The sequence below is a fragment of the Phaenicophaeus curvirostris genome, chromosome 1, assembly GCF_032191515.1.
Source record: "Phaenicophaeus curvirostris isolate KB17595 chromosome 1, BPBGC_Pcur_1.0, whole genome shotgun sequence".
In the NCBI taxonomy this organism is placed as follows: Eukaryota; Metazoa; Chordata; class Aves; order Cuculiformes; family Cuculidae; genus Phaenicophaeus; species Phaenicophaeus curvirostris.
Window position 1 is genome coordinate 83669249 of NC_091392.1, and position 25898 is coordinate 83695146.

General features: G+C 51.4%; 1 protein-coding gene across 4 annotated transcripts; it reads left to right on the forward strand.

Annotated features, from left to right (window-relative positions):
• The first annotated feature begins 7277 nt into the window (after positions 1–7277).
• PIANP (PILR alpha associated neural protein) lies at positions 7278–20317 on the forward strand. Of its 4 annotated transcripts, none has more exons than XM_069866035.1 (6): positions 7278–7643; positions 14307–14375; positions 14525–15090; positions 15251–15332; positions 15586–15813; positions 15945–20317. In XM_069866035.1, exons 2-6 carry the CDS (start codon positions 14359–14361, stop codon positions 15964–15966), a joined length of 915 nt encoding a protein of 304 aa, XP_069722136.1. In that variant the 5' UTR covers positions 7278–7643; positions 14307–14358; the 3' UTR covers positions 15967–20317. The 4 variants fall into 4 exon arrangements, with proteins under 4 accessions (XP_069722136.1, XP_069722113.1, XP_069722120.1 ...); XM_069866012.1 differs by lacking the exon at positions 7278–7643 and adding an exon at positions 9123–9392; XM_069866019.1 differs by lacking the exon at positions 7278–7643 and adding an exon at positions 9123–9392 and having other exon boundaries at positions 14528–15090.
• Positions 20318–25898: the final 5581 nt, after the last annotated feature.

Genomic DNA, 25898 nt, shown 5'->3' on the forward strand with positions numbered 1-25898 from the left:
CTGCGCAGGCAACCTGGTTTTAGCATGTTGAAATTTTAGTGCTGTCAGGCAAGTTTGCACTCCAGCATGTGATTGCCAGCCAGAGAATCAGTTGTCAGCTTGATCAGTTTATCACATATTAAAGGCAGTTGACTTGTGCTTTGCCAGACTTCTGTAAGTGTAACATCTTGAAATAAGCATAACGTCTTGAAATCTTAATCTGGGCTAAGTTTAAGTTTGTAAAGGTTGTACTTGCCAGTATCAGCAACTGTTTCCTCATCACTTGCGCTAACTCTCACGCAGCTGAGACATGGACAAAGCTACTTTGGGGTACAGTACTGCTCCAAACACAATTTTAGAACTAGAAGATACAACCCATGACTGCCTTGGGGAGTTAGATCATTGTGTATCCTAGTGAGAATTGCTCCAAGGTCGTTTGAACATCCATATCTGTGGTCCCTATCCCTTCTCTTGGTCCCTTCAGTCCCTGAGGCTCCTTTCAGTGATTCATCTCCATGCTGAGGCTACTGAGAGAAGAAGGCAGCAGAGTGGACAGCGATGGTCAGTGTGGAAAACTGAACTTAGAATCATAGAATCATAGACTTATAGAATGGTCTGGGTTGGAAGAAACCTTAAAGATCATTCAGTTCCAAGCCCCCTGCCATGGGCAGGGACACCTCCCAGTGGATCAGGTTGCTCAAAGCCTCATCCACCTTGGCCACCTCCAGGGATGGGGCAGCCACGACTTCTCTGGGCAACCGGTTCCAGTGTCTCACCACTCTCACAGGAAAACAATTCTTCCTAATATCTCATCTAAACCTCCCCTCTTTCAGCTTAATACTGTTCCCCCTCATCCTGTCCCTGCACTCCCTGATACAGAGCCTTCCCAGCTTTCCTGTAGCCCCTTTCGGTACTGGAAGGTCACTGGAAGGTCTCCTCTCTTCTCCAGGTTGAACAACCCTAACTCCCTCAGCCTGTCCTTGTATGGGAGGTGCTCCAGCCCTTTGATCATCTTCATGGGCCCCTCTGGACTCACTGTAGAAGATCCAAGTCCCTCCTGTGCTGAGGACTCCAGAACTGAATGCAGTACTCCAGGTGAGGTCTCAGCAGAGCAGAGTAGAGGGGGAGAATCTCCTCCCTCACCCCGCCGGTCACACTGGTTTTGATGCAGCTCAGGATATGGTTGGCAACTTATAATATTAACGGTCATGCCACTAGAATTAGGTGAGTGTCACTCAAAAATAATTTTAGGCAGAAGGAGCCAAATGGCTCTGGGTGACTGGGCCAGAGAGGCAAAGAGGTGCTCTAACACAAGAAAATACCCGGACCCTGAGTCCTGTGCTGCTAGAGCACATTTTCATTTATGTTCTCTGATGCCCCCTTAGCTCTGGATGTCTCAGACTCATTTGCCTCAAAGAGCTGGAGATGAACATGGAGGCTTCTCTGGTCTGCTTCTGTGGGTACATACGCGTGGGCATGATCAGTCATCTGTCCTAGAAAAATACCCCAAACCCACCGATTTGAGGCATTGTCAGAATTTGTCCTGCCTCTGGTCCTTGGTGAACAAGGTGGTTAGGAACATTTTGCACCCAATAGACATCTTCAGGACAGGCAAAAGATCATGGTGGCACAGGGAAGCAGGGAAAGGCTGTCAATCTGTATTCTCAGAGCTAAAAATGTCTGGGCTTCTCCATTTAGCAGGAGTAAAGGAGAAGCAGGGCTTGTAAGGTTGGGTTAGAGCTGTGAAGGCAAGTTACAGGGCAGTATTAACGCGAGGACTATCTCCTTCCTACTTTTCCCTCTCTCTTTCTGTGTTTAAGTCTGATTCACTGTAGCCTTACACCTGTTGATTTCACTTACACCAGCGCAGAGTGCATTCAAATTGGGTTCAAATGTAGCCCTGCTGGTTTGTAGTGTTTTATTACTCTCTTCCCCACCCCCTCGACAGCTTCTTCCATCTCAGTTTTATCTCTCTATTGATCTGTTCCTCTCACACTCTCCGACACGCTTGCTGCCTTTCATTATCAGTCAGATAAAGCCAGGCAGACTGATCATCCTAGCTACATGATGCTCTCTCCGTACTCCTTCTCTGCTCCAGCCCTTAGGTCTTATGTGCTGGGTCCCCACATTTTTTTTCTGCTTCTCCTTTGTCCTGCTAAAACAAGGGCAAAGACAGGAAAGTCTTTTGAATTAATCAGACCGTGAGCTCTCCAAATGAGAAAGTCATTGTCTTCCTAAAATATGCACGCTTTCCTGAGAACATATGGTATCATCCTCAGAATTTAGGAAAGTCTGTGCCTCGTCTCCAGATCAGGATGCCAAGTGTTGAGATTAAATTCCAGATTCCTGGTGTCATTAGCCTCCACGCTTTCACTTTGTTCACAAAGCAAGCGCCTGTCTTTATGGTCACGGGGAAACTGTGAAATGTGATTTTCATGTAATCTGAAGATTCAAAAGTAGGAGGCGAAGAATGCAGATGAAAGCAAGTCTTTACAACATTGCATTTAAGATAAATCTTGTGACATGGGGAAGTTCTGCATTGTTATTTCTGAACATCTGGAATTTCTAATCCTCACTGTAACCACCCCTAGCCTCATCCCTCTCTTCTGATCTCACCCTGATCTTTCCAGAAAGAAACCACTGTTCTGTTCTTGCTGTCGATCCACCTTCTTTCCTATGCACTCACTGTCCCACTTTAAAGCCCGTAGAGCCATACTGTCTCATTCTAGGTTGTTTCTCTCTTCGCCACCGCAGAATCCATATAACTTGTCAAAACGCTGATGATATTTTTTCCCCAGTCCTTCTCCAAACATAGCGAGGGTCACATCTTCTGAGACAATTTTTCACAACTGTGTGTAACACAGACTACAGGACAAAAATGCTCTTAGGGCAAAGGAGGCTGGAGTGAATTGCTTGGCTACCAACACAAACCAGAAGGCTTTTAACCCTATAATTTTCACTGGGTTAATGCACACAAGGTCTTAAGACCTAGTTGCATCTAAAGACAGCCCAATATCAGCTGCTTACAGGGGAATTAAAAAGGAGGGTAACTGCACGGTAACTCTTCCTCTGATCTGCTTTCTCAACTCAGGATTTTGCAGATCAGGAACTGGCTTCCAGACAGGTCTTTGGTAGTGATTCAAAGACTCCAGAAGAGAGAAGATCTTTCACTTCACTTGGTACTTTGTTTCCGAGATTAATCACTCTCCAGTGACTGGCTCTTGTTATTCTCTGCCAGAATACCTGGTAGATTTTCCCCAGGAAAGAAGTGATACTGCAAGCAAGTCATGTCTCGTTCTGCTTTTTGATCCATTAAACAGGTTGACCTCTTTAAATTACTGAGATCTCCAGCCTTTGGATCACCTTTGATTCAAAGTTATTTTAAAAATAAGAACTGTGAAGCAGGGTACAGTTTTCCAGCAACATCTCACCCAGACACTGAGAGAGGTTTCATTATCTCCCTACTTCTGTTCCTTCTGTCTTTGCACGGTGAGGGATCACATCAGCTCCATTGTTGCAGCCTAGCCTGCTGTGCTTGTGTTGGGTTTTTTGCCTGTTAGGATCCCTAAATCCTTTTGAAATCACCTTTTTTAAGGATTGGAAGTTGTTCTCTGGAGATATGGACATTTTTTTTCCCTGTTCATGGCTATACAATTTGCTCTTGAATGTCTTATAGGAAGTTTTATGAGAATGACTGCCTTGCCGAGTGCAGTAGGTCATTCTGCTCTGGTCCCATCCTCATTACTTTTAATACTCTAACAATATTTGTGTCCTCAGTAAATTGTGTCAGAACAAACTCTATCTGCTCACCAAACACTGAATAAAGTGGTGAGTCATACCTGACCCAAGACTTGTTCCTGGGCATCCACGCAAGAAACACTGCCACTCAACGGTGGGCTTCCAGGGGTGACCTCCTTTGCATTTGCACATTGTTAAATGGAGTTAACCAGCTCACTTAGCCTCCTGCTCTGTTAATATTGCATAATGCTATTTTTTCTCATCAGCATGCTTTGGATATTAATGTTCTCAGAAACCTGGATAGATCTAAGGCATCACCTTTTCCAAACAAACCTGTAGTCACATCAAAGACTGACAAGAACAAAACAAGTTTATGCAGCAAGATTGGTTTCCTCCAAATCAGGCTGATCGGTATCAGGTGGAGAATCTCACATCAGCTTTTCGTTGCTTTGCCTAGAAACTTTCAGGTCTTCAGTTTGCATTTTCCAAATACTGGCAGGACACAGCTCTCTTCCACTCTTCTGGGATGTCTCTGATATTCTGGAGCTTATTAACCAATTGTTTGGTGAGCAAGAGGGCCGAGGAAACTGGATTATCTATGAATGTCTTTCCTGTATGTTCTATATTTCCCACTACCACACCTTCAACTGGGGTATCTTGATGACACTCTTCCTACAGTCTGCCACATCTCCAAGTTCTTTCCATTTGGTTTATAGTCTATGTCACTGGGCTTCTCCCCCACTGCTCTCTAATGTACACAGCTTTCCCAGTATTTTCCGTGTAATTCCTTTGGCCTGCTGGCTGGGCTGCTCCGATCTTCCCTGGAGGTGTTTAAAAGACGGGTGGATGAGGTGCTGAGAGGCATGGTTTAGTGATTGATAGGAACGGTTGGAATCAATGATCCAGTGGGTCTTTCTCCAACCTAGTGATTCTGTGGTTCTGTGACCTGTGGGATTTTGCCCATCAGGATGGCTATGGGCTTTCTTCCAGCATAGGCACCAATAGTGTCTCTCTCCTCTGTCAGGCTGCCAGTTTGCATACAACTTATTAGAGCTTATTTACATTTTAGGCTCTGGTTCTTTTGTCAAATCCATGGCAACTAACAGGCAAACAGACAGATGAACTTCAGCAGGGCAACCACATGGGTCTCTCTGCCCTTAGGAAACAATGCTAAAAGCAGCCCTTGACTTCAGAATTCTTGGGTGTAAATGATCTGTATGTGATGATTTAAAAGTGACTCTGCCAGACAGAAATAGCAGCTTTATATCCTTCCCAGGTGTGACGGGACAGGGAAGTACTTCAATGTCATCACATGACATACACCAATCCTGGTCCAAATCCTAGCCAAACAGAGGTAATTGTTCCATTTCCATCTCCTTTCCATCCATCACCATATCACCCTCCCTTTAACAACTTCAGAGGTTCATACTTGGTGTTACTCTCATATCTTCTCTCCACAGCTGCCCAACTGCTCCTCCATCAGCCCGCCTGATTCCATCGCTCCCTTCAAATTTCCATGTAATTTGATGTTAGTTCTCCTTTGAGACCACCCAATCCAGAGCACCTCCAGTTGTCGCTCTGCTTGTCCAAACCTGTGGTCTAAACCAGACAAGCCACTCCCTTTATGTCACCTAAGAGTGATGCAAGAGTGACATCAGCCTTAGTCCTTACTGTTCCCATCACCCTGATGGCTTTCCTTACCCACCCCTACATCTCCCAGGGGTTTCCTTGGTCCTTACAACATCCTCCTCCTTGTTCTCTCTCATATTCCTGGCTCCTTTTGCTTCCTTTTGTAGTTTTGTTCTTCAGGGGGATTTTCAGTGTTTGCGTCATTTGGATTTTCGCCCTTTAACTGACCTTTCCCCAGCTGGATTGTCTCGTCTGTTTTGTGCTTCCCAATTATACTAAACATATTCGTCAGGATTTGAAAAGGTCAGAAAGAGCCCATGTGGCTAATGCAGCCCCTTCCAGAGCTTTCTACCCTCTGCTACCCCTAGGTGAGAAGGCAGGGGGAGAAGGACTAGAGAGCAAGACAAGTTGATTGTTGGCTTGTGCCACGCCACCGTGTCGCCGGCTGTGTCTGTACAGGTGGCTGCTTGGGGTGAGTGTGTGAGGGATCACGGAGTGAGGTGCTGGAGGTGAAATGGCTGGTGAACGTGACAGAAGCCTGGATAAACTCTGACATGAAGTCCCGTTTACACGAGGGGGACAAAAGGCGGGGGGCTCAGATGTGCGCACGCCTGTTGACACACAATGGCACTGTGCATCACACAAACCCGGACCGTGACATCGACCCCAGCAGTACCGTCCTTCCATGCCTTGACCTCCCAGTAATTGTAAGCCCTAACACAACCGCATCCCTGTGCCGATATATCCAAGCACGCAGAGGCATTACTCCCAAACACATGCAAAACCTGTTGATTCTCCCAAACACGCTTACAAAAACACATGCAAGACTCAAATGTCCTGACACGGGAAAGGTCGGATCAGCGTGGTTCGTTAGCACGAATGCTCATGGGAGGCCTGACGAAGGACAACGGACCCAGCCCCCCCAGGTGCTTGGCCAAAGTTGGCACGACCTGTTCCAGGCGTCCTGCCATGCAGGAGTTTGGTACTGTCTGTGTCCATTTGTCATCCGTATTCATTCCTAACACAGTGGCAGGTTGCTTTACAGCTTGGTGCTGTCTCTACTATTTCTTTCATTTTTTTTTTTCCTTTTCTTCCCAGGGTCAGCCACAGTCTTTCCTCATCGCTTTATGATGAAAAGTTTGATTGTTTCTGAGGATCTGAGGAAATTACTTTCTCTCTTCCTCATATTTCAGACCCTGGAGTGGAAGCTGTCTGTCTGTCATTGGCTTTCTTCTCTTGCCTGCTGCTCCCTTCTGATTTGGGCTGCGCTTTCTGTTTGGTACTTGATGGTGGATGGAGATTATCCCTGTAAAACACCCAGACCCTCAAAAGGCACATCGGCTTCTTTCTTTCATTCCGCTGTCACATCCCTACCGTTTCCAGACGCATCCCATCGATCCCCATCAGAAACGCGCTTTGGAAACGCGTTCAAACGACCGGGCTGATTCCTCCACTGGGAGGGGGGGGGACCCCACCTCGGGCAGCCCCCCCCTCACTGCTCCCACAGCACCCGTGCATCCCACGCCGTGCCCGTAAGCCTCGACCGAGCCCCACCGGGAGCTCCCGCCTGCCTCCCGGTACCGCGGCGGGCCGGGGGATGCTGGAAGCGGGGATGCTGGATGCGGGGACGATGGATGCGGGAACGCTGGAAGCGGGGATGCTGGGTGCGGGGATGCGGGTCCGCGGGGTCGCATCTCCCCTCGGGGACCGGTGCGGGGAGCCCGTGGGAGGGGGGTTTCGGGGAACGGACCCGTCCGGGGGTGGCATTCGCCGGAGGGAGCTGGAGCGACGGGTCCCTTGGAGACACCTCTCTCCATGGCAACCCGATCGCTTCCTGTGAAGATCCCGAAATAACCGCGGAGCCGGGGGAGCGGGAGCGGGCGGCGGGGGCAGGTCCGGCGGGCGGCGGGGAGGGCTCGGTGCTCAGCCGGGACCGGGGCGGGGGGGGTCGCGGGGCGGGGGGACACGCGGGGGTCCCTCCCGGCTCCCCCCCCCACCCCCGGCTCTCCCCGCGGGCTGCGGCGGGGGACGCGGCGGCGGTGCCAGCAGCCATGGGGTTAACGGGAGGCAGCGAGCGAGGGAGACGGAGACGGAGAAAGAGGGGCTGGACCAGTCCTCGGCAGCTGTTTATTTCAAGGCATCTCTCGCTCCCTCTCCCTCTGCCAGGGCTCAGCCTCACCGAACCTTCCTCCTCCTCCTCTCCTTCCTTCGTCCTGGCCATGGGAGGCTCCGGCGGCAGCAGCTGCGCTCCCGCAGCCCCCCGCCCCGCCAGCCTGACCCGCTCCTCTCCCCGCAAGGTAAGTTCATCCTCTCGCTCCGGGTTTGGGGGACGGGGTGGGGACCGGGCTGCAGGGGCGAGGGGTGTCTGCCTCCAAGTCATCTCCCCCTGTCTCCTTCCCCGCGTCCTTTCTCCCCTTTCTTTCCCCCCTCTCTCCCCACCTCGCCGCCCTGTCTCTTTCTAGCTGGTTGCCTCCTTCCCCCTATCTCCTTCCCCTCCTCTCTCAGCCCGGGGATGCCCGAGGGGCCGGGAGGGAGAGGGCACAGCCGAGGCATCGCTGCCTCTTGCCCTCCAGGTCTGGGCTCCATCACAGACCTGTTGTGCTGGAGCTCCGGAGCCTGCGCTGAGGAAGGCAACTTCAGCCAAATTGGCGCAGCTGGAGAAAGGCAAGAAAGGGGTCAATCCCTCCTCCTGCCCAGCCAAGGGTGCCCCGTGCGAGAGAGAGAAAGATTTGGGTACGGAGACTCGGCACCTCGAGCCCTCGGATGCCCGGGAACAGTAGGGAACCGTGAGGCAGAAGATTGGCAGACTCATGACATGTATTGCAGGCGCTAGATGGCAGGGGACCGGCATCCTAGAGTGCTCCTTGGAATGGGGCCGCACTCACAGCTCCCAGATGCAGGAAGGCTTGAGATCAGAGGACCACTGATGAGCTTCGCACGCCCATCCCCTACCTACCAAAATGCCCAAATGCACTATCTCCTTTCCAGCCCTGGATTCTGCCCCAGCCTAGGATTTCCATACCCAAGCCGTAAGTGCTCGCCCTGGTACCGTGGCACAGGAATTCCCCTGGCAGTCAGAGCGCTGCAGGACCTGCTCTAACGCAGGGCAAGCACTGTCAGTCCCTCCAGCAGTGTCTGCCAGATGCTCCTGGGTGTTCCCACCGATCCTCTCAGCCCCAGACACCAGGTAGAGCAGCCTGACGTGGGCCACTGCGTTCAGACTGTCAGGCCCCAAATTCAGGCTGCTCTGCCAGCTGTCGCCCCCGGCCCAGCACACAGCAGGAGCTCCTTCCCCAGATGGGCTTGGCATCTCCCAGGGTACCAGCATTCGGATTTGTGCTCCCAGCTGCCGAAACTCCTCTGAGCGCAGCAGAATTACCTCCCTAGGGCAGCTGCTCTGGGATTCCTCCCTTTCCCCATCCCCACCCAGCTGAATGCAACCCTTTTTCACGCTTCCTGCTGCCAAATGAGCAATGACTGCATCTCTGCCTCTTGGACCATGAACTCTGGGATGTTTGTGGCCACTAAGAAAAATATAGGTGTGGGGCACCCGAAGCACCAAATAGTGTGTGTGTAGGTCTCACTGACAGTGCCTGAACTCACTCTGCTCGATACTTGGCGATAGGTTCCACGGTCCCAGATCAGTCTTGTATCGGTAGCTGTCACTGTAGTCCTTAATGCTGGCTGCGAATGACAGCTAACCTAGCGTTCTTTCCCTGCAAAGAGGGCTGGGTCCTCCTCAGGTTTGTTTTGATTTTTATTTTTTTTTGCCACTATTTTGAGTGAGATTGTTGCTGTGGGGGAGCTGGGCGAAGAAAGGATTTGCATGAAGCTCTCGGTGCTGCGGGGTTGCTAATGGCAAGCGTTATTTCATCTGGCAGTAAGTTTCATCATCTTGGCCCAGCTCCGGTGGATGTTCTGTTCCTCAGGGTCATGAGCCTCTTTCCCCTTCTTCCATCCCTTCCCCCTCTCCCCAAACTGGTTGGCAATTTCATTGTTCCAGTGGAATATATCCGTCATGTGAGGTCATCGCTGCATAAGGAGAGGTGATTGATTGCTTAGGTCACTGGGGCCTGTCCCATGCTGGGCTTTGAATGCTGGGTTTGGAGACCTTGAACCGGACTCTGTGCTCAAAGACGAGGTGATGTGGTGTGTGGAGGGGCACGGTGATGCATTCCCGGCAGCTTGAGTCGCCGAGCAAACAGACTGCTGCATTTTGAACTAGCTGGAGAGCTCTGAGAGCAGACGGCTTCATTCCTAGAGGCACAGTATCACAGCAGTCAAGCTCGAGATGTTACAAAAATACAGATAGATCATCATCTGGCAGCCGAGTGAGACGGAATCGGGTGCAGCTCCTTTCCCATCCCCGGATGGAGGGAGACTCTACCCGCTTCTCACTAACACAGCTTGTGTGTGCTTAGCTTCATCCAATTGCTCTTCAGTCAGAGCTGATCTTGGGTAGGCATCGAGAAAGCGGTGAGATTCTCAGATTTTAAGGCCAGAGGGACCATTTTGATCATCGAGTCTGACCTACAGCAGAGCACAGGCCAGAGCTTTTCACCAATTTCGTTTCCTGCATCAAGCCCATAACTTCTGATTGAACTGTAGCCTCTCTTTTAGAAATACGGCGACGCTGAGGCTCCAGGCAGTAGGGGAATACACCACCTGCCTAGGTGAATTGTGCTAGTATGTGACCCTCTTTATTAATAGTATTGTTCCTCATTTGAATTTGTCATACTTCAGCATTTTGTAACAGAAGGTTACAGATTGCATTTGATGCGAGGGAGCTACAGCACGGCTATTGCTTGCAAACAGCTGGCTCCTCGGCTCTTTTATTCCTGTTACAGCTTTTATATTTGGATAGGATTTATCTTTGGGACCGTGGTTTATTGGTGTCCTGGACACAGAGAAGGAGTTACTGGCAGCAAATCCTAGGGCTTCCCCAGGGCACAGTAGCAGCTGAACTCTGGAGCTCATGGTGTCATATTCAGGGTTTAGTCTGAGCTCCCTGCTCAGAGCAGGAGCGCAGCGGGCTTTGCTCCTAGCCATCAGTTAGGAGATAAATTCCCAGCCCCATTGGTGAGCTGGGATACATGCTTTGGGGTCTGGCTACTGAGAGCTGCTCTCTCATGTCCCAGCGGCAGCAGGTCCGTGCTATGGCAGACTTACAAAAAAGGGGGAAATACAGCTGGGTCTCCGAAGCTGAGGAACAGCAGCAGGATTCATGCTTCCATCCTGCAAATGTGATGAGAGCAGCTCCTAATAGATTAGCCCCAGGGATGTCTGGTCTGGACCAGTAGTGGGGTCCATATGCAGTAGCAAAAAGCAGAGTAATTCTTACTCACAGCTTTCAAGCACCAAGATTCACAAACTGAGCTCAATGAAGTACCCTGGGGAAATAGCTTTGTCATTCACACTTTGTCATCTGTGCATCACAGGACTGGAATACTGTGATGAGGGCTCTGTACCTGAAATGAAAATATACCAGTCCATCTTTGGACCCTGGGAGTTGCCCTTGTCCATTTTTACCACAATTCAGCCTAGGAGACAGATCTGAAAGCAAAAGCCATGCCACACGGCACTGGTGCAGAAACCCAGTCTCTCTGCTCTGGCACACAGAGGCCTCTTGAATGGTGTAAGGTGCATGAATACTAGGATTTATATATCCAGGTGGTAAGAACCTTAACATCCCCTCCTCCCTTGTGAAGATCTACCAGTTTATTCAGCATCCACACCGGGAGCAGCGTACAGACCTGGATGAAAGATATTTATTACACTTGCCCTCCAATGCAGCAGGGGCTGTGCCCAGGACACAATCTCCCCTGCTGGTGGTTAACTGCAGAGTGCCCCAGACATGCTTTTTCTGCTGCTTTGTCAATAAGCCACAGGGACATCCATGCTCTGCTTTGAACATGAGTGCTCCATGCACAGTGGAGTCAAGCCTTCGCTGCCTGGCATTTCCACCTGAAACCTTCCTTTGCTCTCATGGCATTCATGCTATGGGACGAATGGGATGAACCGTGCTTCCCAGCTCCGTAACCCTGCCTGGGGGTGCTAGTGCAGGACACACTCTCAGTCTCCAGCCCTGATATGTTTAGCAAACCAGAACATGTATGACTGAGACCAGCTGACTTTGCCGCAGTCCTGCACTCACCTAGAGCCACCTTATAGGCACCAGGAGTCACCTGCTCTTTACCAGGACCTGTGCACAGCAGTGTCTCAGGTCTAAGGCATTCACCTGATGTCCGGGCCGTCACCTCCACAGCATCATGTGTACACGAGGAAGCCAGTGCTAGGGCTCCTTCTTTCCCCTCAGCTCCAGTTACAGCCATTACCTGCTCCGTAGGGCTGAAATTCAGACTACCAGGTGTGAAAGCCGTTCAGCATTTGGCTCTTTGGGGTTTCTTATTCCCAGGCTTTAGGCTGGGGTTCTGTTGCTGGAGCTCACAATCTCAGCTGAGAGAGAGGTCTCTTTTATAAGACATCCTAACAAGCAAGAAGAGTGCAGTGAGCTGGGTAACCCATAAGACTGTGCACCTACATCCAGGCACACTTCTGCTGGTAGAGCCATCCATGTTAGGAGGAGTGCTAGCAGTTACACATGGATGCCTCACTTATCATAGAATCAAACAATGGTTTGAATTGGAAGGGATCTTAAAGATCATCCGGTTCCAACCCCCCTGCCATGAGCAGGGACACCTCCCACTGGATCAGGCTGCTCAAGGAATCATCTACCTGGCCTTGAACACTTCCAGGGATGGAGCAGCCACAGCTTCCCTGGACAACCTGTGCCAGTGCCTCACCACTCTCATAGTGAAGAAATTTCTCCTTATGTCTAGTCTAAATCTTCACCCCTCCAATTTCTACCCATTGCCCCTAGTCCTATCCCTACAAGCTTTTGTAAACAGCCCCTCTCCAGCTTTCTTGTAGCCCCTTCAGGTACTGGAAGGTCACTATAAGGTCTCCTTGGAGCCTTCTCTTCTCCAGGCTGAACAACCCCAACTCTCTCAGCCTGTCCTTGTATGGGAGGGCTGGAGCACTTAAAATATTCCTCTGTGGGACTGATACTGAGGTCTAGCTGTACCTGCCCCCTCCTGGGGTGGGACTGTCCAGATCCACATCTCCTGCTGCGTGGTGTAAAACAGCCACCCCCGTTCTCTCCCCCCAAGACCACAGCTGTAACTGAGAATGCTGCGGCACAAACAGAGCAGGCTTTTCGCCCCAGGGAACTACCATCCCCTGGTGAGTCCTGGACATGGCCCGAGGCACTCCAGGCCACCTTGAAACCACTTGGGTGGTTTGTGTGCCCTCCTACCCAAGGACTCACACGGGGAGGTCCCCAATTCTTGGAATTCCCTGCCTTTCCAAAGTCCAAAATAAATTCTGTCACGGATTTGTGTTGCCAGACATGATCCTCCACGGCATCGTGATCATAATCCAGATGGCCAAGATCTCGCCAGCCTCTGGCTTCGGAAGAAATTTGCTCTGTTCTGCTGCTTCTCTGCAGAGCTGCATTTTAATACTGAGTCCCCTCCAAGGCTTAGAGTTTCAGGAGCAGAGTACAAAGAAATGCTGAGAATAGCTGCTCTTTTCTCCTCATCTTCATCTCAGGATCCCTCCTGAGACTGATCTTGCCCCTGAGGGAAGGGCAGGGCACATTAGCCGACAATTCCTTTTTTTCTGTGAACTTTGTTTAAATATTTAACAGAAGGAAACTAAAAATATCCCCGGTTAATGCAGCAGGAGCTAGAGAGCTACTCAGTCTTGGTGCCCTTCTTCTCATCCCCTCTCCTCAGGTGTACAGCAAGGGAGTGAGTCCCCTGACCACAGCAAGCACCTGGCTCTGCCCTCAGCAAGCAGAAGCCTCCCATTCCTGAGGGGCTGCGGTTTTAGTTCAGGGCATGGGCAGAGCGGGAGGGGATGCCAGTAATCCCTTGGGAGTCGGGAGGTGCATCACATCTGCTTCAGGGCTGGAGGTGCGGGGTTGGCCTCTGTGCTGGCTGCCTCAGCCAAGCGTCCTCATTTCTCCATCCTGGCAGCGTGACCGTGGGTTGTTGGCATTCATGCTTTCCCCTTCATGATGAAAGAGCGAGCTGAATATCTTGAATGATTTTATGTGTGTGTGCGTGCGTGTGTGCAGTCTTTGTTGCGGAAACGGTCCCGGGTCAGGCGCATAAGAGCTCCTCAGGGATGGGCCAGGGCTGCTCGGTGCCCAGCCAAGGGAAGGGGCAGACTGCATGAAGGGCAGCCTCGCTGACTGATGCCAGAGGGCGGTGTGTGGTCGATGCAGAAATCCATCCAGGGGGACCAATCCTTATTCCCTGTTACCACTGCTAACTAGTGCTGCTCAGCCATGGGAGGTGGGAAAAAAAGGAGAGGGATGGGGTGGCAAAGAGGACACTAGGACAAGGAGTGTGGGAAAGTAATTCTGTGTTAGCTAAGAGGAAAGTAAATACTAAATATTTGATAGTCATATTTTTTTCCTCTTGAATTCTTTAGTAAGGCTGGACTTTTCACATTGATTCACTCTCTCAATCTTCTTGGTTTATCACTCTTACGCTTCCCTTCTTGCTCCCTCACTCTAGCACACACTGAAGAGTCTCTTTTTTTAATAAATGGATTACATGCTCTACACTATAAATAAACACAGGAATTAAGATTCTGACTTGTTCCAGCGATAAGCAAACAAAGATGCCGAATCCCCCTCTCGGCCCTCAGACAGGAGAGTCCCTGGGGAAGCTGCGCATGTTCCTCTGCACGTGTACTCCAGAGACTGCTCTTTGCTTTCTCATGTATACGCTGACGTGCGTGTGTCTGGGAGGCATTTGGGTTGGGCAATGATGCACCTCCATGCAGGAGAGCACACGGGCATGGGGGTCACGAGAGCAGGATCTGGGTGCACGTGTGGGTGCTCACTCTTGGGTGAGGGCACAATGACACCCCTCCCTTTTGGTTCCCAGTGAAGAAGATGACACAGGCTCCTTGCTGAACAAAGACGCTGTTGCATCTGAGATGGAGCCCAGTGCCTGGTAGGTTCACAGCTTCCCCTGTTTGCTGGCAATGCAGGAAGATGGTGGGAGCATGGTCAGTGGGCTGCTCCCGGCTTCTCTGGGCTTGGTCCTTTGACCAGAGGCACATTTCAGCTAAGAGTCTCTTCTTCCTCCTCCCCACCCCACAGCAGGATGCCTCCACTCCTCTCCTGCATCCACTCCCTACAGCTTTGGCATCTTGTCCTCCTGGTCTCAGCTGTCCCTCCTCCTGGCGTCTGGTCTCTTCGCTCTCGTGGCCCAGCTGCCGCTCGACCTCTCTGTGCCCGTCGGAGCCCCTCGGCATCGCGGCCCATTTGCATCTGGGACAGGACCTCACTGCCAGAGAGGGATTCTCGTTTTGCCTCGCCACGCCAGCGGGCCCTGGCACCCCGGGGGACAGAGCTGCGGCACGTTGTGCGGCTGAGGCGCCAGGCGGCGGGGGCCCGTCCCGCCACCCCGTCTGGGTTTGAGGACGGCATGCCCTCCTCCCAGTATCCCTGGGCAATCGTCTGGGGTCCCACGGTGTCGGATGAGGATGGAGGGGACACCAACTCGGCCAACCCCGGCTTTCCACCGCTGGGATACACCTTTGTCTCGCCACACGGGATGGCAACAGCTCAGCCCAACTCCCACTCGCTCCTGCACAACGCGGGGCTCAACCTGCGTGAGACACCAGCCACCCTGCGGCCCTTCTTGTTTGGCCCCAGGGGGGAAGGTAAATCTGGACTTGGCTTTTTTTGCTCCCCTCATCCGTGCAAGAGCAGGTCCTGCAGAATGCAGGAGGATCCCAGCATGAGCCTCTCCTTGTGCTGCTGCTCTCCAGGGGCTGGGGTGGGCACGGCCATCACACCCACCTCTCCCCTTCTGCCTCACAGGTGTGGATCCCCAGCTGTACGTCACCATCACCATCTCCATCATCATTGTCCTGGTTGCCACTGGGATCATATTCAAGTTCTGGTGAGTGAGGTTTGGGCCGATGGAGACCATCACCATGCCAGTGTCTGCAGGTGGGTGGGCAGGACAAGTAGACTTGGAACCCAGTTGTCCCAGGGGTGCAGATGTGATGCTGGAAGCCCTTGGGATGTTTGGCATGTGGCTACACTGGGGTCTCACACTGAGCACAGCAGATCCCCGTGAATCTCTCTGTCATCAAGGGCCAGGGCTTGACTGAAAAGGCATTCTTCATCTCACCCCTCATCTCTCTCCAAAGCTGGGACCGTAATCAGAAACGCCGGCGCCACTCGGGGCAGCAAAGCAGTGGGAGGCAACAGGAGAGCCAGCAGCCCCTCACAGACCTCTCCCCCACCGCCGTCAGCATCCTGGGGCCCTACGGTGACTCCCTGGCCCCCACGCCTGAGGCAGAGGAGTCCAGGCAGGGCCAGGAGGGTGTGGAGAAACTGGGAGGTCATGGGAAGACCATGGCCTTCCAGCTCAACCGGTGAGCGGCTGGTGAGCTGGGGTGGGAGTGGGTGGCAGAGGCAGGGCAAAGGCTCTGGTTCTTTAGCAGGGGTGGGGGGAGCAGCATAAGCACCCATCATTAATTAATTTCTCATTCCCTTTCCCCCCTAGAATCCCTCTGGTGAACCTGTGATGATCATGGGAGAGGCAGAGCTGGCACTACCCACCCTCCTGTCACAGCCGGCGAGTGCAGATTCCCGACGCCTCTGCTACCCCAGGACAAAAATGACCTCCTTGTGCCACGGCGCACCACCACCACCATTATTAATTAATTCCACCAGGGCATACCTGGGCAAACAGATGAGCTGGGCCTCCTTAGCCTCCCGCTGGGGGAATGCTGGGGACCTCTCCACCCACGCAGGACAGGGTGATGAGAGAGCAGGATGGTGGGAAGGAAGACAGCTGGTGGTGGTGTGAAAACTTGGCCTCCCTGGCCCCTCTCCTAGCACACGTGCAGACACACACACACACACACACACTTGGATTTCTGTGACTTTCACCAGTGCATGCCTAACATCAGGGGTAGGTGAGGTGGAAAGGCATACCCCTGTCCCCATAAGCCCTAATCCCTCTGTGTGTCTCTTCCCATGTCGTGTTCTTTGAAGTGAACATCTGGAGTTCAGTGGCTGCAGGATTGTCCATTTGGGGCTTGGTCTCACCTGAGCCAGGACTCAGGTCATGGCAGGTTCTTCTGTTCCCAAGGCTTGGGTCCTCCCAAGGGTCCTAAGGGCGGGTGAAGCTTGGGCAGTAGAAGCTTACACAGCAGCTGGCCCCACCTCACCAACCCACTTCCCTGAAGGAAACATTACCTCCTCCCCTAGACAGAAGACACATCTTCCCATTTTCTTTCTGCCTAACACCCCTCTGTTTTTTCTCTTCAGCTGTATCCTTCTTCATCCTTCATCCCTCATTTTTTCTCTCAGCTCTTCCTCCCACCACTTCTCTGGCCAGTTAAAGCTGGAAAATGTTCCTTTAGCTTTTCAAAAATTTTGTTCTCTTGGAAACCTCTTTACTGTCCCACTCCATCCTCTTCCAGCAAGGTTTTTCTGAAGAACATCACTCTATGGCGAAGTTCTTCAGAAAACCTGAGGTGAAGCCCTCTGCCTCTTAATTATTTAGCAAGTGTCTTGTACATTGGGATAGTGGCAAAGGAGCTAAAACATGGCTCGCAGATATAGCTGGGCACGGACATCTTGAGTTTTTCCAGGCTGAAGTAGGGAATTCCTTTCTGACACTCATGCTGCAGGCAACAAGCAGCAGACGTGACTCTCTGTACCCGGGATGACAAAGAGCCGTTTAGAGCTGACCTTGGGAAGAATTGGAGGGTTGCCATGTGCTGCTGGTAGGTCTCTCCTGGAGTGCAAGGTGACTGGGGACCCACGAGGAGATGCTCACCAAGGGTAATTGAGAGGGAATATCTGGGGTGCCAGATTTCATCAGTGGCTGGGAGGCTGGCTGGGGACCCCAACCAGCTAGTTGAAACCAGTGGCACAGGTATTGGTGCAAATCAGTTTTCTGAGTATTTGGTCTAGGGTTGTGGTGGTCTGTAGGGCAGGCAGCCACGCCGTCAATTACTTGTGTGAGCAAGATCAGTGCATCTCAACCTCTTTCTGTGTGTGGACCCATAGGTGTCACTCCGAGGAAGTGTGAAATGGCAAATTTCAGTTTAATTTCAATAGTTCCTGTCCCTTGGCTTTTGTGAACACCTTCAAAATAATGCACAAACCCCCACATAGACAGCCACCATGCTGAAATGTTGCAAATTTAGGCAAGGTTGCCCCTATACTGTACAAACACTGCTGGACAGATGTGGCAGACAGGAAAATCACCCATAATTGGAAGGCCCTAATGCACCAGACAAGGTCTCTGAGAAAAGTCATTTGGGAGGAAAAAAATGGTCCTTTCATCCTTTTCTCTGCAGTAGAAGCCTATTCTTTATAGGACAAAGCACAGGGAGTTTCATACGGTGCCTGGTTCTGCCCATATACCCGGACGAACTATTAGGTGATCTTGGGTCCCATCTGACTCACCGTGAAGGACATTTAAATAAGAAGGTGAATTACAACAAGCTTCACAAAAAACAGCAGAGATTTGGAGAAAATGACAGGTCATATAAAATTACTGACTTATTAAAAACCCAGAATGGCTGAAAGATGTAGGTGGAAAAGGACTCCGGAGGTCTCTAATCTAAGCACAGCTGAGTCTCTGCGTATAGCAGGGGATATTATTGCTTTACTGTCAATCGATATATTACCCAGCCTTTTCCTTATTCAGGCTCCATTCAAGGCTTTAGTGGACAATCAAGCTACGGATGGACAGGATAGAGACAGGGGTGGCTGTGTGCTCCTGCCTGCTGCCCTTCTCACCATGGCCCCTGCAAGCTGAGGGCATCTCTGGGCTGTTCCACCTCTCGCTGGCACATCTGGTGCTGAGGAAGGACATCTGCACGCAGCCTGCAAAAGGCAGCAGAGCTTATTGCTGGCAATTTACGATAGAATGCCTCCAACTGGTTTAAGTAATCCTCCAGACCAGATTAATTAGATTGCTCTTTGATCAATAGTGCTTATTGAAACAAGGCCAGAGTCTAGACTCTACCACTTCAAGGGCTGTTCTTGGACTTTCCCTTTCCATATGCTGCGTGGAGAGAAGGTCTATAAGAAAGTGGCAGAGCACTGCCGGAGGCTTAGTGGAAACATTTTGCAGCACTAGATGCAAGGAAGCCCTGGGCTCTGCTAGCCAGACTTTTGTAAACTCTGCAAACGAATCAGAATTCACTGTTTTGGCGCTTTTCCTTCCCATAGCATGTCTCTCTTTCTGTTAAAAGTACCTCCAGGGTATGAAACCTTCCACAGATGCTGTGGTAAGGGGAAGTTGGAGAATGCAGTGGAGAAAACTCCTGCGATGACAGAAGCTTGGATAAGCTGAACATCTTTTCCAAGACCAATTTTTCTAGCCAAATATATTTTTATCACAGTCACTGACTCTCTCACACAAAACAGGTTAATATGGGAAACAACTTCATTGTCCTGCCACAACTTTCATTGCTATATTTTGTCTCTGAACAAAACATTCAAAACACACGTTTGGACATACAAGCTTCTTCCAGTCAATAAATAATCTCACTGGGTTTGGCTGGAGCCTTATAAACCATCTTCACTGGAGCCAGAGCATGTCTGCAGTTTCTTCCCTGACCCAAGCTGATATTCTGCCAGAGGTGCACAGGGACAGCTTGACAGCACCAAGTGCCAAGCCAGGGCAGAGGCCAGTCCCTTCTCAGTCACAGCTCTTCAGGTTTCCCAGTCTTCCAGGTGCCTGGAGGAGAAAGATCTAGACTAAGTTTTTCCAGGGAAATTATACAGAGAGAAAGGTGTGTGGGAAAACTGACTGAAATGGTTTGTAACCTTGGGCTGAGCCCACTCAACATCTCTGTGCAGTTAGAAGGAAACATCCATAAGGGTTAGGTGGGTTGAAGGAACCGAGCTTCTTCTGAGCTCTTGGAGGGCTTGTTAACGCAGGCATGTGAGTGCAGCAGGAAGGAAGGAAGAGATGGGGGATAATCTCTCCCTTCTGCCCTGTATTGTTTTGGAGCAGAAACTGGATCTCCCTTTATTTACCCAGCAGAATGGCATGACCACAAGGCCAAATCCTGTTTGGGCTTTCCCATCTGGTTGGTTGTGGCTGGTAGGGAGGGTAGCAGATCTCTAGTGTGTGCTTCCTCACCGCTCCTCCAGTCCATATTCCAGAGACTCACATCCAGCCAAGCATCCCATGACTTCAGAGAGGGCTATCTACCTCTTCCTCAACGGCACCTAAGTGCCCTTGCAAATCTGGTCCCTTCATTCCCCAGTCCCTTTCCCAATAAGGAAAAATGCTTGGAAAAGAGCGGTTTGTTCATTGCAAGTTCTCAAACACGATCACCTTCAGACTGTTCTGAATTAAACTGTGGTTTCGGGTTTTTTTTTTCACTTTGACAAACCACATCTATGGCACAGCCTTAGAGCCAAGTCCTGCAGCACAAAAGCCCTGGGCCAAACTCCAGCTCCTGACTGCATCCCCGCTGGTGTCTCACTGTAGTCCTGGCCCTGCCTTGGCAAGACCACAGAGGGCGGCACCCTTCCTTCACCAACTGCTGGCTGTCTACTCCTTTTTTCCTGTTGTTTTCCCTCTCCCGCTGTTTTCCCGCTTCCCACTCCTGTCCTGTACCACAGTCTCCCTCCTGGTTCTCTCTCCCCTCCTGCTGTTTCGCTTTCCCCACTCCTCTCTGTTCTCCCTTTGCCATTTGGTCTCGTTCCGCTGCAGCTCCTCATCCTTCCCTCTGTCCTCCCTCCTGCTCCTCAGCTCAGTCTCGCTCTTCCCCCTCCCCTGCCCTTGTGCGCTGTGATATATATTTTTGTAGAATTTCTCTTCTCCTTGTCGTGAAATATTCAATTCTTGTGGGATGTTAGTTTCAACATTTTTAAATAAACCTTTGCAAAATACTGAAAGCAGAGCTCTTGCTGCTGGGGAAGAAGCTGTAATGTTGATCTCAGCATGGGATGAGAGAGACTTCACCCTGGGCAGAATCCACTGGGATGGGGACTCAGACAACTGGCATCCTGTGTTTTCCTTAGACTGAGGAGTGTAGATGGGGTGATTTGGCCTCACATCCATCTCACCTCGGTCTCCTCACTGGACGAAGTGATTCTTTGACCCTCCTCATGCATTTGCACAGGAGGTGGCTTCTGATGGAGGAGGCTACTGGGGCCTCACACAACCACCTCTCTGCCGGGAGAGGCTGTTTTGCCTCCAGAACTGCTGCATCCCAGCCAAGCCTTGGGTCTGCCTGTCACACGTCGGTTTGTGCTGGGAGCCAGGGTGGCCGGGAGAGGTGAGAGGAGCTGAAGGGAAAGGAAGGAGACAGAGCGATGCAGGCGCAGAAGCCTTCCTCACTCTGCTCCCTGCGGCTGCCTCCGCAATTTCTATTTACAGCCCTGCTGCCTCCCCTCCTGGCCACAGTGCCGCTGCCGTTGCTGGTTTCCAGGGCTGCTCTGTAATTAAGCATCCTTGTCTCCTGCAAATCCCCCACTTTGCAAGTCTCGGCAGCGATCGATCGGTGCTGGGGTGGGCATGGAGGGGGTGCTGGACACCAGCACCAGTAATGGTGGCTACTCCAAAGTGCATAGGACTTCTGGGTATTGGGGATGGTGCTTAGCCTCTGCTCTCTCTGCTTGTCGCTATCCAAGTTCTTCGGGGACTGGAAGCGTGCCTGATCGGCTGCTTTACTTTTGGAGGAAAGAGCAGGCTCCCCATACCAGACTTAACCTCAGACTCTGTCCTGGGGTCTCTGCCCACTGGATGGACCCAGGACATGGCACTCTGTGCCCTGGACTGGATCCCTGGGGGCTAGAAGTGGCCCATTAGAGAGCAGACACGCCTGTGGTGGCTGTTCCAGGGCATGCATGCACGAAAGGCTGAACAGCACCTCTTCTGCCCCTGTGCCAAGTGTGGGAGGAGGGACTCCCTCACCCCTATTGCTTTAGGTGGGTGATCACCTGCTGCTGGGGCTGATCCTCTCCAGTCAGCCGTGTGCTGTGGCTCTGGGGCTGGGCAGGCTGGAGAGCTTGACTGAAGAGGTGGTAGATTCTCACTGTGCTGAAATTACAGGCCCACGTGCTCATCGGTGCAGTGAAATATCTTGCACAAACCTCATCTCCTTCCAGCCACAGCTTCATCCCTTCCTGCTGATTCCTCTGTCATCAGGTGTTTTTCTCTCGGTGCAGACTGAGGCTGCAGGTGCTCAGTCAAAAGTTCCCTTTATTCACCAGGATTCACTCTCTGCCTCACAAGAAAAGCTCCATGAGCTGCCCCTTTTACTTCTGGCTTTTTAATTACAGGCTCCCCAGTCTAGTCCCTTTCCCGTCACCACTTGCCATCAGGTCACTCCTGACCACTTCCCCACATTGACTTCCCACTCTTCCAGTCTAGTCCCATCCCTGCCTCCTTCCCTAGAATCTCCTCAGTACCCTGTTCTCCGACAGGGGTCTAGAACAGGGAGCTGTGTGCTGCATGATGATGGCAGAGATGGAAGTTATGAATGCTATCATTTAAATAGAAGAAGAACAACTAAAAGCTGTACAACCTCATCAAGACACATGAAAAGCTCCCCAATAAGTGGTCAAAACCAAGCATGAAGTATCGCTGACCACTGTGATTTCCTGGGAAACACAGTATTTCAGAAAAGCATTATGAAAACATCTCCCAAAGCTGGGATTCCCTCCAGCTGAGTGCCTTCTAGAACCTGCAATAAATTATCCCATTATAGAAAAAAAAAACTAAAAAATCAAGCAACTGTCAGCTGGAAGCGCCTGTCAATGTAGGGATTTGGCAGCGAGCTAAAGAGCTTGCTTGCCTCCCCTGCTCAAGCAGTCTCTCCTAAGCTGGGGCTGGAAGTTAGGTCTCCATGTTCTCCAGCTCTGCCCTCCTCCCCAGGCTTGTCCTGTTGGTTGTCACCACTCTGTGTGCCATCACAGCACACCCTGTGAGGGAACCAGCGTGATGCTGTGGGCGGCAGGGGCCCCTGCGGAGCTGGAGGCATCACTGTGTTCCTTGGAGCCATGGTGTGGACAGGGCACGGCAGCACGGATGAGCTGTGCCAACTCAAGCATAAACCTCGGTGCAGAGGGGACGGACGGCTTAAGTTAGAGATGTCTTTGCACCCTGCTAAAGGGATGTGGCTGTGTAGGTGCCCGTTAAAATAGGAGCAACACACAACTTGAAACTGCCATGATGAATCGCCCTGAAACAAGAAACTACCCTCTTCAGCATCAGGTAAAAGGAACTGAGCAGTTCCCTTGGTTCATTCCCACCTTGATTCTCGGAGGCAGAATTGAATCTTTATTGAGGGCTGCTGTGTCTCTGGTTTGGGTTTGTGCAGCAAGGTTTTGATAGTGGGGAGGCTACAAGGGTGGCCTCTGTGAGAAACTGCTAGAAGCTTCCCACAACAATCCCATGCAGTGCTACAGACTCGGAGAAGTCTGTCTAGAAAGCTGCCTGGAGGAGAAGGACCTGGGGGTGTTGGTTGACAGCGACTGAACATGAGCCAGCAGTGTGCCCAGGTGGCCAAGAAGGCCAATGGCATCTTGGCTTGTATCAGAAACGGCGTGACCAGCAGGTCCAGGGAGGTTATTCTCCCGCTGTACTCGGCACTGGTGAGACCGCACCTTGAATCCTGTGTTCAGTTCTGGGCCCCTCACCACAAGAAGGATGTTGAGGCTCTGGAGCGAGTCCAGAGAAGAGCAACAAAGCTGGTGAAGGGGCTGGAGAACAGGCCTTATGAGGAACGGCTGAGGGAGCTGGGGTTGTTTAGCCTGGAGAAGAGGAGGCTGAGGGGAGACCTCATTGCTCTCTACAACTACCTGAAAGGAGATCGTGGAGAGCAGGGAGCTGGCCTCTTTTCCCAAGTGACAGGGGGACAGAACAAGAGGGAATGGCCTCAAGCTCCACCAGGGGAGGTTCAGGCTGGACATCAGGAAAATTTTTTCCATGGAAAGGGTCATTGGGCACTGGAACAGGCTGCCCAGGGAGGTGGTTGAGTCACCTTCCCCGGAGGTGTTTAAAAGACAGGTGGATGAGGTGCTCAGGGACATGGTTTAGTGATTGATAGGAATGGTTGGACTTGATGATCCGGTGGGTCCTTTCCGACCTAGTGATTCTATGAATCTATGTCTGATTGAGCCAATCCCAGCTGGCTCCAAGATGGACTTGCTGCTGGCCAAGGCTGAGCCCATCAGTGATGGTGGTAGCATCTCTGGGATAACATATTTAAGAAGAGGGAAAATACTCCTGGGCAACAGCAATTGCAGCTGGGGAGTGGAGTGAGAATTGATGAAACAATTCTGCAGCCACCAAGATCAATGAAGAAAGCAAGGGAGGGGGTACTACAAGTACCAGAGCAGAGATTCACCTCCAGCCTGTGATGAAAACCATGGTAAGGCAGGTTGTCTTCCTGAAGCCCATGGATGTCAACAGTGGAGCAAATATCCACCTGCAGTCCATACAGTATCCCATGCTGGAGCAGGCAGATACATCTGATGGAGGCACCATGGGAAGCCTATCCTGGAGCAGGCTCCTGGTGGGACCTGTGGGCTCATGGGGAGAAGAGCCTACACTGGAGCAGGTTTGCTAGCAGGACTTGTGATCCCACAGAGGACCCACGCAGAAGCAGTCTGTATCTGAAGGACTGCACCCCATGGAAGGGACCCGTGCTAGAGCAGTTCGTGAAGGACTCTCTCCAATTGAGGGACCTCATGCTGGAGCAGGGGAAGAGTGTCAGGAGTCATCCCCCTGAGGAGAAGGATTGGTTGAGAAAATGTGTGATGAACTGACTGAAACCTCCTTTCCCTATCCCCTGTGCCGCAGTTTGGGGGAAGGAAGTAGAAAACTTAGGGAACCTAAGCCCAGGAAGAAGGAAAGGGTAGGGGAAAGGTGTTTTTAATATTTAGTTTTATTTTTCATCATCCTACTCTGATCTTATTGGTAATAAATTAAATTAATTTTCCCCAAATCATAGAATCATAGAATAACCAGGTTGGAAGAGACCCACCGGATCATCGAGTCCAACCATTCCTATCAAACACTAAACCATGCCCCTTAGCACCTCGTCCACCTGTGCCTTAAACACCTCCAGGGAAGGTGAATCAACCACCTCCCTGGGCAGCCTGTTCCAGTGCCCAATGACCCTTTCTGTGAAAAATTTTTTCCTAATGTCCAGCCTAAATCTCCCCTGGTGGAGCTTGAGGCCATTCCCTCTTGTCCTGTCCCCCTGTCACTTGGGAGAAGAGGCCAGCACCCTCCTCTCCACAACCTCCTTTCAGGTAGTTATAGAGAGCAATGAGGTCTCCCCTCAGCCTCCTCTTCTCCAGGCTAAACAACCCCAGCTCCCACAGCCACTCCTCGTAAGACTTGTTCTCCAGTCCCTTCACCAGCTTTGTTGCTCTTCTCTGGACTCGCTCCAGAGCCTCAACATCCTTCTTGTGGTGAGGGGCCCAGAACTGAACACAGGATTCAAGGTGCGGTCTCACCAGTACCGAGTACAGAGGGAGAATAACCTCCCTGGACCTGCTGGTCACACCATTTCTGATACAAGCCAAGATGCCATTGGCCTTCTTGGCCACCTGGGCACACTGCTGGCACATATTCAGTCGCTGTCAACCAACACCCCCAGGTCCCTCTCCTCCAGGCAGCTTTCTAGACAGACTTCTCCTAGTCTGTAGCACTGCACAGGGTTGTTGTGCCCCAAGTGCAGGACCCGGCACTTGGCCTTGTTAAACCTCATGCCATTTGACTCAGCACAGTGGTCCAGCCTGTTCAGATCCCTTTGCAGAGCCTCCCTATCCTCCAGCAGATCGACACTTACACCCAGCTTAGTGTCGTCCACAAACTTGCTAAGGGTGCACTCAATGCCTTCATCCAGGTGCCCGTCATGGTAATTGCTGAGTGATCTCCCTGTCCTTATCTCGACCCATGAGCCTTTTATTATATTTCCCTCCCCTGTCCAGCTGAGGAGCGGAGTAATAAAGCAGCTTTGGTGGGCACGTGGCGTCCAGCCAGGGTCAAACCATCATAGTCTCTGAGTGCACGTTACAGTCAGTGAATAATAGACTGTTCAGTGACACATTCCATATTGATCCAAGTCCTGGCTTTCTCTAGGAGTGACCAGCATACAAGCAAAACCAGCTTCAACTTCAGATCAGTCCCCACGAGGGATCTGGCAGAGAAACAAATGCCAGTCTCTGCTCCAGGGACTTGTCCTGCATCTCTGTGGCTCCTAGTTAGATCTCCAGTGGCAGGAGAGCTTTAGGGCAGCCCGCCTAGTTTGAAGCCTTAGACTTCCTCAACAGCTGGGCATGCCATGAAGGTTCAACAAACAAGCTAACAAACAAGCCTGGGGTGACTCATTTTGTGAATGTCAGAGGAATATAGCGCGATGCCTACAGTGTGCACTGGTCAAATCTGCACTACAGCCTGGCCTGGCTGAAGAGATGGTTGGTTTCCCAGTTAGTTTGCCTAAGGAAGGTTGGTTGAACA

Coding starts and splice junctions, on each gene's coding strand:
- PIANP (XM_069866012.1), top strand. CDS start 9,202: ATGGCAAGCGTTATTTCATCTGGCAGTAAGTTTCATCATCTTGGCCCA. Junction 14,376..14,524: donor GAGATGGAGCCCAGTGCCTG/GTAGGTTCACAG, acceptor CCCACCCCACAG/CAGGATGCCTCCACTCCTCT. Junction 15,091..15,250: donor GTTTGGCCCCAGGGGGGAAG/GTAAATCTGGAC, acceptor TCTGCCTCACAG/GTGTGGATCCCCAGCTGTAC.